At 60.8% G+C, this 10,159-nt stretch overlaps 2 protein-coding genes across 5 annotated transcripts in view; one reads left to right on the forward strand and one right to left on the reverse strand.

Annotated features, from left to right (window-relative positions):
• Nucleotides 1-3,345, reverse strand: part of DOK1 (docking protein 1) — a 7,439-nt gene extending 4,094 nt beyond the window's left edge. Inside the window, exons 1-3 of the mRNA XM_015625368.3 lie at nucleotides 3,221-3,345; nucleotides 2,771-3,064; nucleotides 398-506 (exon numbers count right to left, since the gene is read on the reverse strand). Of these exons, the coding sequence (XP_015480854.1) occupies nucleotides 398-506; nucleotides 2,771-3,064; nucleotides 3,221-3,283 (466 nt within the window). The 5' untranslated portion in view covers nucleotides 3,284-3,345. The remainder of the gene's footprint in view (nucleotides 1-397; nucleotides 507-2,770; nucleotides 3,065-3,220) is intronic.
• A 2,034-nt stretch (nucleotides 3,346-5,379) lies between these two features.
• The window catches only part of LOC107203361 (protein O-GlcNAcase-like), a 13,224-nt gene continuing 8,444 nt past the window's right edge, over nucleotides 5,380-10,159 (forward strand). For 2 of the 4 annotated variants that reach the window (XM_015625361.2, XM_015625364.2), the window contains exons 1-5: nucleotides 5,380-5,927; nucleotides 7,666-7,717; nucleotides 8,723-8,820; nucleotides 9,489-9,619; nucleotides 9,972-10,143. In XM_015625361.2, the coding sequence (XP_015480847.1) occupies nucleotides 5,888-5,927; nucleotides 7,666-7,717; nucleotides 8,723-8,820; nucleotides 9,489-9,619; nucleotides 9,972-10,143 (493 nt within the window). In that variant the 5' untranslated portion in view covers nucleotides 5,380-5,887. Of the gene's footprint in view, nucleotides 5,928-7,665; nucleotides 7,718-8,722; nucleotides 8,821-9,488; nucleotides 9,620-9,971; nucleotides 10,144-10,159 lie in introns of those variants that run through there. The other 2 variants (XM_015625366.1, XM_015625365.1) reach the window with 2 other exon arrangements.

The raw sequence follows: 10,159 nt of genomic DNA on the forward strand, positions 1-10,159 counted from the left end.
GCCTCACTGTGGGGACAGGGATGCTCAGGGGGGACACACAGCCCCACTGTGAGGACACACAGCCCCACTGAGGGGACAGGGCTGCTCAAAGGGGACACACAGCCTCACTGTGGGGACAGGGCTGCTCAGGGGGGACACCTGGCCTCACTGTGGGGACAGGGCTGCTCAGGGTCACACCCGGCCCCACTGTGGGGACAGGGCTGCTCAGAGGGGACACACAGCCCCACTGAGGGGACAGGGCTGCTCAGGGGGACACCTGGCCCCACTGTGGGGACAGGGCTGCTCAGGGCAGGACAGAGGCACACAGGCAATGCCCAGCGTGGCCCCAGTGATGAGGCAGCAGCAGGACAAGGCTCCATGGAAGCTGGCCCCAAGCCAGGGCAGCAGCAGGTCCCACCTTCATCTCTGGTGTAGTAGATGGAGTTCACAGCCATCTCCAGGGCCGGCGACTCCCCGCTGCCCTCTCGGCCATACTGTGACACCACACCATCACTGGGGCCATTTCCCTGGCAAAGGAGAGCAGATCACACCCAGAGTCCTCTTCCCACATCAGCCCCCGGGCCCCCTTGCATGGCCTGGGCCCTGCTGCCCTCCCTGGCCCCACACAGCCTGGCTGTCCTGCACCCTGCCCACCCCAGAGCTGGCTACAGAACCTCTCAGCCCACACAAACAAGGATGAACAGGGCCAGGCAGCACAGGGGGGACTTCCCTGCGCTCCTGGCAGCACCCTGTCCCCAGCTGGGCTCTGCACCGTCAGGGTGAAGGGCAGCACAGCCCAGAGAGCTGCCCCCAAAGCCTGGCACGACCCAAACACGCCCTCCTGGCCACACCAGGGCTGATGGCCTGGTAACACGGGGGTCTGTGTCCTGCCCTGCCAAGGAGGAGGGGGAACCTGCAGAGGGGAAGCAAGCACTTCTATTTTAGCACATGCAGAACTGAAAATGCAACAAACGCGCTCTCAGGAACTGTGTCCCAGCAGCATGGCCCCCAAAGGGCATGGGGCAGGACACAAAGCCTTGTGCCTTCAGAGATTCTCCTGCAGAAAAGCCCCTCACAAATTACAATCTCACCGAACCCCGCGCAGCTGGCACAAGGGAGGCTCAGTGTGTGACCAGGAGCTGCTCCTTGGGGCAGGAGCAGAGGGTTCATCTTGCAGAAGGCAAGTGCCACAGTTTCGGTTTAAAACCCACACACATGAGCTTCTCAACAAGCCCAAACAAGGCCCAAAAAGGGCCATCCAGCCCCTGTGTTTGGGTCCTAAAACCTCATGTCCTGAGAGCTGAAAGGAGCAGCTCCTCCTCAGCTAAAGCATCCAAGGCAGCAGGGCTCCAGCCTGGGATTGGAAAGCCAAGGGCCACCAAATCTGCCGAAGCCTCTAAGGCTCCATTTGACTGCACTTTTCTTCATCTTCAAAAGAAAAAAAAAAATAAATCTGTTCTGAACTCCAAATGATCTCTGGTCCCAGCTCCCAAGCTGCTGGACCCTGCTGTAATACCCTCCGGGCAGGAACATGACACAAAATCACATTCTCCATGCAGATGATCAGCAATCCCAGCTGAGGATCTCCAGCTCTGTGCAGAAAGGCCACGTGCAGCTCTTGTGCCTCCTGCTCCAGGTCAGGCCTTTTCAAAACACATGCCAGCCTTTTGCTGAACTGTCAGCTCTCTTCTGGACCTCAGGCACACAAATGATGGCTCCCATGAGAGGGATGGCACGAGCACAGTCCTGCTCCAAGCAGGTGCTCCCTGGCCTGGCCACCACCCTGCCCCACTCCCAGGGTGTGTTGTGTCCCCAGCTCAGCCCCACAAAGCCACTCTCAGGGTAAAGGCTGCAACCCTGACTGCACCAGGAGACACAGAGTCATTTCCATCAGTGCCTCCCAGCCCCATCAGCCCTGGCATCTGCTGCACAGACACACTTGGCCTGCCAGGAGACTGCAGGGAGATGCATGAGGGACAAAAGTAAATCACACTCGGGAAACACCCGTCAGGAGGAGATCCTGGGATCACCAGCTGTGCACCCAGTCCTCCTGCCAGGCAGCCCTGCCCAGCACTCCAAGCCTGAAATCGGCTGCAGCCCAACCCAGGGCTCTGCAAACACCTCCCGGGACCGAGAGCCAGCACTGTGGAGCTGGGCAGGCGTGGGCTGCTGTCCCAGAGGACATGGAAACCACACTCTCAGGGCACCCGCTGCCCAAACAGCCTTGGCTGGTCACACTGGCTGAGCACCAGCTCCAGGGCCTGCAGAGGACAGGGGGCTGGACAGCTGCTCCTGCACAGATGGGGTGCCCCCAGCAGCAGCCAGGAGTGAGCCCCAGGGCTGGGAAAGGGGGATCCAGGTCCTGGAATCAGACGGGTCCCAGAGCCAGGCACCACAACGCTCTCGAGGCTCCGCTTCCGATGCCGCTGCTGTGGCAGGAAAGGCAGCAGTGTCTGGGCCAAGAGGAAACGCTCCTCGGCCATCACCTGGCACCCCGCCAGCTCTCTGCAGGGGCGAGCACGGGCTCTGCAGCGGGCAACAACAGCCCGACTTGAAATTTGGAGCCACAACCACGAATTATTGACAACACGCTGAGGAGTCCCACAAACCACAGCAGGAGCCATCGAGAGGGCACCGGAGTGCCAGGGCCGGGCGCTTTAAACCTGGGAGCATTGGCGCTGTCTCAGGGTGTCCTTCCCCGAGCTGCCAGGTGGGAAAGGGTCACCCACACCCATGTCCCTGTGCCCTCCGCCGCCGGCTCCCTGCGGCCCCCGCCCACCCCGGGGCTCACCGGGAAGGCGATCTGGCACAGCTTCGCCACCCACTCCTCGCTCTGCTGCTTCTCGGCCGCGAAGAGGAAGCTGCGGTCGCGGGTCTCCAGGCGGAAGGTGGCGGTGCCGGCGCGGGGGCCGCCCTCGCCCACCGGGGCCACGCTGGTGCAGTCGCTGAGGCGAACCACGGTACGGGCGAGCCGCCGGGTGCCCGCCCGCCCGGCCGCCGACGGCTCCTTGCAGTCGAACACCTCGAGCCGGGCCACGCCGTGCTGGCTGGCGGGGTAGAGCGCGGACCAGCCGCGCTTCCAGCGCTGCGGGGAGCGGCGTCACACCGCGCCGGGACCGCTCCCCGCCAGCGGCCCCGGGGAACCGCCGGCCCGAGGGCAGGGAGGAAGGGAAGGGAAAAAGGGAGGAAGGGAAGAAGGGAAGGGAAAGAGGGAAAGGGAGGAGGGGATCCCCGGACCCACCTTGGCGCCGAACTTGTGGCTGTGCTGCACCAGCAGCGGCCCCTCCATGGCCGGCGGCTCCATCCCCGAGCGCTTCCGCCCGCGCCGCTGGGGCGGGCACCGGGCGGGGACCGGGACCGGGCGGGGACCGGGGGCGGACACCGGGCGGGGACGGGGACCGGGCGGGGACGGGGACCGGGCGGGGCGAGGACCGGGAGGGGCGGAGACGCGAGTGTCAGGGATGGGGCGTGCCCGCTTGTGTGCGCGTGCATGAGTGTGAACCCGTGCGCGTGCATGAGTGTAACCGCGTGCGCGTGCATGAGTGTGAACCTGTGCGCGTGCATGAGTGTGAACCCGTGCATGTGCATGTGACCGTGTTCGCGTGCATGAGTGTGAACCCGTGCGCGTGCATGAGTGTGAGCGTGTGCGTGTGCATGAGTGTGAACCCGTGCGCGTTCATGAGTGTGAACGCGTGCGCGCACACGTGTGACACAGGCGTGTGCTCCCGCTGGCGACGGGCGGAGGATAAGAGAGGGCGATATGGGGAGTGGACAGGGGATGGGTGAGGTTTCACAGGACAGGAAAAAGGAGTGATGTCTTTGAGAGGACAGAAAATGGAGAATGAGGCCGCTTACCTCCTACTCCAAGGAAATTGTGGGATAGCCAGGTGGTCCCAGAGAGAGCAGAGAAGTCAAAGAATCACAGCAAACACCTGTGAATGCACAGCCCTGCGGGACTTTATTCTGTGACTGTCTTTGTGAACGGGGTAATGCCATCAATATCTCTCTACCTCCAACCATTCCATGTCCCTGGGCACTGAGGCCACTCCAGGGGCTGCTCCCAGTACTGTCCCTGCCATGGCTTGGCCACTCCAGTCTGCCACAGAAGCCTCCTGCAGGGCCAGGCTTGAGTCCAGCGTTCCCAGCTGCAGGTGGGACAGCTGCTGGCTGTGAGGCAAAGAACAACAACAAGCACAGCCTGTGCTCGGTACACCCCAGCTTGGATGATCCAGCCTGGTGGCACCCTGATGGCACTGTGACCCTGCCAGGTCACTGCACCATGACTCTGTTTCCTGACAAAACATGAACCTACTAAGAGAAGAGGGAGAAGCCACAGATCCCTCAGGTTTTCCAGGCCCTGATTTCTCCACCTGTGGTTTTGATGAAACGGATGGGGAGAGCTGAGGGGAGCTTTGCAGTGCCTGGATGGATGCAGGGGTGACACTCTGCACTGGCTTCACCCCTCATGTTTGCATGGTAACAAAATTGTGCTGGTGTCCTGGTTTAGGAATGACATTTCCCAATTAAGTGTTCACATTGAAACATCCCAGACCAATTGCTCACAGCCCTACCCTCCCCTGAAGCAGGACGAAGAGAACTGGAGGCACAAAAATAAAGACCACACAGGCTGAGATGAGAACAACGTGCTACAAACAGCAATGGGATGTAACCACCGAAAACAGAGTGTACAAGACAGACAGATCCGAACGATCAGACCATAAACCCTGGCAAAACAATGACGTCAACAAACAGGCACAGCGGTCTGAAAAAAGAACAAAACTATTTGGTGGTGTCAAACACTCTGGCCCGTGTGTAGGCAGGGCTCTGTGATGTGCAGCTGCAGGACAGGGAATTCATGACGTGGCAGCACGTCTGCAGACCACAGCCCGTGGGACGGAAAGAACCACGAGCTAGACGAGTGTCAGCAGCTCAGAGCAGGGTGGCACACGGCAAACTCAGGCAGGTGAGTCACCTGCAAGGCACACGGAGAGAGCCGGAGAGGCATCGCACCCCAGGCCTGGCATGAGGGTGCGGCCAGGGCAGGTGCCAGCTCAGTGGTGAACACAAGGAGATAATGACACTCGGGCCCTCGGGAGCAGCTCTGAGGCTGTGGGGTGCCGGGAAGCTTCAAAGGCGAGAGAAGGAAATGTCCTGGGGCTGCACCGGGTGAATCCCCGCAGCTGGGGACGTCGGGGACCGGGGCTGCCGTGGGCACCAGACGGGGTCCCGGTGCCCGGGGGCTGCGGCAGCGCCGGGGGCTCCGGTCCATGGGTCCGAGAGCGGCTCAAGCATCGCCTCCCAGGGGCTCCGCACGGGTTTTGGAGACCCCCCAGCCCCCCGCTCCGCCCCGCACCCCGGCCCCACCCGCGGGGCCGCCCCCTGCGCTGCGGCGAGCGCGTCCCCGCGGGGGGAGCGGGCGGTGGAGCCGCCCCTGCGCGGAGCCCTCCGCGCACCCTCCATCCCCTCCCGCGAGCACTCCATCCCCCGGCAAACATTCCAGCCCTCTGCGCATCCTTCCATCCCCTCCCGCGAGCACTCCATCCCCCGGCAAACATTCCAGCCCTCTGCGCATCCTTCCATCCCCTCCCGCGAGCACTCCATCCCCCGGCAAACATTCCAGCCCTCTGCGCATCCTTCCATCCCCTCCCGCAAACGCTTCATCCCTCCCTGCGCGCCTTCCATCCCCCCCGCGCACCCTCCACCTCTGCGCGCCCCCCATCCTTCCGCGCACTCCTTCAACCCCCGCTCCCCCTCCATCCCCCCGCGCACTCCTCCGTCCCTCCGAGCATCTCTCCACGCATTTCTCCATCCCTCCGCGCACTCCTCCATCCCTCCGCGCATCTCTCCGTGTCCCCCCCCGCGCACCCTGCGCCTGCCCCCGCGCCGGCAGGGCCGCTCCTGCGCGGGGATGGAGGAGCGGCCGCGCTTCCTCTGCGGCGTGGTGGAAGGTAGGTCCCTGCGGGGCCCGGCAATACCTCCCGGGCATTGCAGGGGTTTTCCGATCCACCCGAAGTGAAGCGGGGTCGGGAAGGGCCCCAGGTTGTGGAGGAGGGGGGAGTGGGGCCCCAGCACAGCATCCCATCTCTGCCAGGGGTCTGGAGCAGCAGTAATGGGATTCTCCCAGCTCTCCCCATTGAGCCCCGCAGCCACCCCAGCAGAGCCAAAGCCCCCAGAGGGGCACGGTGACCCTCTGCTCGGCCCCCAGAGCTCCACACGGGGTTCTCAGGGGCAGCTTCCCGATGTGTCCCCCCTGCCCACCCCACCCATGGGGCAGCAGTGCAGGACCCGTGCCCAGAGCTGGCCAGGGAGAGCTCTGTGCTTCTCCCTCCCCACATCCCCAAATCACTCTGGAGCTGAGCCAGGCTTGGCACCCATCAGGCAAAATCATCTGCCCTTCTCCTGGCAGCCCACACGTGAGGGGCACTGCCCACTGCCTCACCTGAGAGAAAGCAGGAGCATCGTGCAAATAAATGCAAAACAAACAGGAAATGCAGGGGTGGAGAAGCTGGCATGAGTCAGACAAGAATCACTGATATAGTAGAGCTGACCTGGGAAAGGACAGGGATGATGCTGGCAAATCCATTCCAGGAGAACACTGCTGGCAGGGCATGTGCAGGACTGAGTGGCCTCCTTGGCAGCCCACATCAGTTCACAGCAACATGTGCTGTCAAAGTGTCACTTGCAGGTGCCATACAGGGACCCTGGGGACCTTGCTGGGATCTCAAAATAGCAAATTATTTACCACAGAAATAGCTTTTTTTGGGCAAAATATGTGCTGGGATTCTCAAGTGGCCACAAACCTGGCCCCGTGCACAGTGGGGGATGGACAGCAAGGTGACTATATTTTATTTTAATGTATATGGAATAACCATGTAGGTATTCAGGCAGGTAGAAAGTCTGTTTGCAGAGAGAAGACAGATGGAGAGTGGGTGTTGCTGTGGTGCAACCTCCCTCACCATTGCCCAGGATTGGTGCTGGGGGATGCAGGGTGGGCTCCTGCCAAAGGGAGCCGAGGGAATGAGGGCAGATGAGCTGTGGGACACTCAGGTGCTTCCCTGGGTGATACTGGCCTCATGCCAGACACAGAGAGCTGCTTCTTTCTCCCAGCTGAATGGAGTCAGTCCCTCCTGCCCCTGTGCACCACCCAGTTTTGGGAATGCCATCACTTCCCAAGTATCTGCTCCCCTTGGCCCTGACTGCTGGAAGGAGCAGTGGCTGACTCAAAAGTTGTCCACGATGCAGAGAGAAAGCAGGAAGATGCCTCACTGTCCAAGATGTAATGGATTTTCTGTGAGAATTCCCATTGCAGCTGCCAGATCTTGCTGAGAATTTAAGTGGCTGAAGGTTCTTCCCTTGCTAAATTTCACATCTGTGCTGTTAACCTCCACTTTGAGGAGCTGTCAAACCTGCATCTCTCCAAACCCATTTATCAGCCTGTTCCCAGGGGAAGGGGTTTGTGTTCCTCTGGATGTCCTCAATCCCTGGCTCTGCAGACAGCTCTCCACCTCCCAGATCTTCCTACAAGCAGAAATAGGAAGGGCCCTTCCTTCAAAGCAGCCCCAGCAGCAGAATGGGTTCTGCATGTGTGGCAGTGCATCTCTGCATCCAGGGATAGCCCAGGGAGAAACTGTTTTAAGGCACTTTCCAACAACAGAATTTTGCCTTTTTTTTCCCTCCCTTTTACAGGTTTCTATGGGAGACCATGGTCAATGGATCAGAGGAAACTTCTCTTTCAATGGCAAGTACCCTGAATTTTCCTCTCCGAAGGGGCGGTGGCAGCCAAGGGGCCTCACGCTTCTTGTAGGGCTGCTCCTGCAGTGTCCCCCTGTCCCAGCGCTCTCGCGGATCAGCGCTGGGCCGGGACGGACAGACGGACAGACGGACAGACGGACGGACGCGGGGCCGCCCGGTGCCAGCAGGTGGTGCTGGGGCTCCGCACATCGCGGTGCAGCCCCATCAGCAGCAAGCCAGGACACCAGGCGGGCAATTCCAGCCTCCCCCCTGAGCACTGAGGTGGCTGCTGTGTCCTGAGGCTGCCATCCCTGCCCGGTGTGGGTGGCCTTGCCGTGTCCCTGTGAGTCCCCATGCATGTCACCCTGTGTCCCTGTGACAAAAGGATGTGCTCAGGATCTCCCTGGGGTGGGAGTTCTCTGCGCAGCTCCTCTCCAGGCAGCTGCTGCCCATGCACAGGCTGTCAGTGGGATGAGCTGCACCGACAGGACCTGCCACCAGTGAACTGGGGCTCTGCAGGGCCTCCCGTGGGCAGTGCAGTGCTGACAGTGTGGGCAGGACCAAAATGCAGGGACCAGAGATGCAGGTACAGAAAATGGAAGGAAAACAAGCTGTGATGTTTTAAAGAACCTGAGGAGTGAGAAGGTCTAATGAGAGCCTTGTCTGGTGCTGGACTGGGATGTGTTCACATGGTGGCACATGAGGGTGACATGTCCATCGGTATTTTTCTTACCTGGAAAGAAAGAAAAGAAGGGACTTTGATCATGAGCTACCTGAAGTGCTTTCTACCCTGTTCACCGTGGGAAAATGTAAAACATTGTGTGCTGAGGAGGATAAATAGAAGCAAATGAATATATCAGATGGCTTTCCATACAGAAGTGCCAAAAGAGGGAGGTGTCTGCCTTCCCAGGGGGCACATCCTACACAAACCTTAGAGCTCAGCACTGGGAGCACTGGCTGAGATTTCTGTCTCCACGTGGAGCCTGGGTGACTCCTTGCTCTCCCTGCACAGGCTGCAACGCCGGGGGCTGAACTGCTACATGTACGCGCCCAAGGATGAGCTGAAGCACCGGCTGCTCTGGAGAGAGCCCTACACAGAGCATGAGGCAGGTAGCGGCTCTGCTGGGCCCCTCGGGGGGCTGCAGGCATCCCAGGTCCCTGAAGGGAAAGCATGGGCTGTGTCCCAGCTATTTCCATCCTGCCAGGACCCTGCCCGTTGCATGGAGGCCCCCAGACCTTGCTAAGGGCAAGAAAACTCCCAAACTGTGCCCATCGTATGGAATTGCCTAAAGCACCACCCAGATCCACATGTGGATCTGGGTGCTTGAATATACCCAGGCCCACAGACCCTTGTCAAAAGTCCTCTGTGTCTTAAGGGTGTGGAAATGGCCTTCCTGGAGCCTGTCCCCTCCCAATGGCCTCAGCTCCTTCCTTTCAGAATCCTGGGGTTCACTCTCCCTCCATCCTTCGTCTTGCTCCATCCCCTGTCCCCCTTCATACCTTGTTCTGCTCCATCCCTTGCCCCCTCCATCCCTTGCCCCCTCCATCCCTTGTCCCACTCCATCCTTTATTCCCCCTCCATCCCTTATTCCCCCTCCACCCCTTGTCCTGCTCCATCCCCTGTCTGCCTTCATGTCTTGTCCTGCTCCATCCCTTGTCCCCTCCATCCCTTATTCCCCTCCATCCCTTGTCCCCTCCATCCCTTGCCCACTCCATCCCTTGTCCTGCTCCCTCCTGTACCTCCCAGCTCTCACAGACCCCCTGTGCTCTGTCCCCAGCCCGCATGCGGTCTCTCATCGAAGCTGCCCACGAGCAGGGTGTGGAGTTTATTTTTGCCATTTCTGCTGGCCAGGACATGGTGTTTTCCAGCGCTGGGGATCGGCTCCTGCTGCAGCAAAAACTCAGGCAGGTACCGTGGGCCATTCCTTCATCCCACTGCTCCCAGACAAGGGGCACACGTGTTTATGTCACCCTGCCATGGTGACAAAGAGCTGAGGGCTCCATGGATGCCTGAGTGGGGGCAGGAGAAGGACCAGCCAAGCCCCAGAACCTGCTGGGCAGCACTGAGGGCTGGCACAGGCTGGAGCAGAGCCCCGGGTCCCCAGGGATTGCAGAAAGCCGCCGGCAGGGTGGGGTTGCTCCGTGTGGGCACGGCTCAGGCAGGAGCTGCCCCATGCTGTGCTGTGCCCAGATGCCCCTCTCCAGCCCCGTGGGGCTCTCTGCTGCCCGGGGATCCCAGCAGCCCCTGTCTGTGCCCACAGGTGGCTGCCATGGGGTGCCGCTCCTTCGCGCTGCTCTTTGACGACATCGACCCCTGCATGTGCCAAGCTGACAGAGATGTCTTCCCCTCCCTGGCACAGGCTCAGGCCTCTGTGGCCAACGAGGTGTACCAGGAGCTGGGCCAACCCTCCGTCTTCCTCTTCTGCCCTACAGGTACTGCCTGCAGCCC

The sequence above is a fragment of the Parus major genome, chromosome 4 (genome assembly GCF_001522545.3).
Source record: "Parus major isolate Abel chromosome 4, Parus_major1.1, whole genome shotgun sequence".
NCBI lineage: Eukaryota > Metazoa > Chordata > Aves > Passeriformes > Paridae > Parus > Parus major.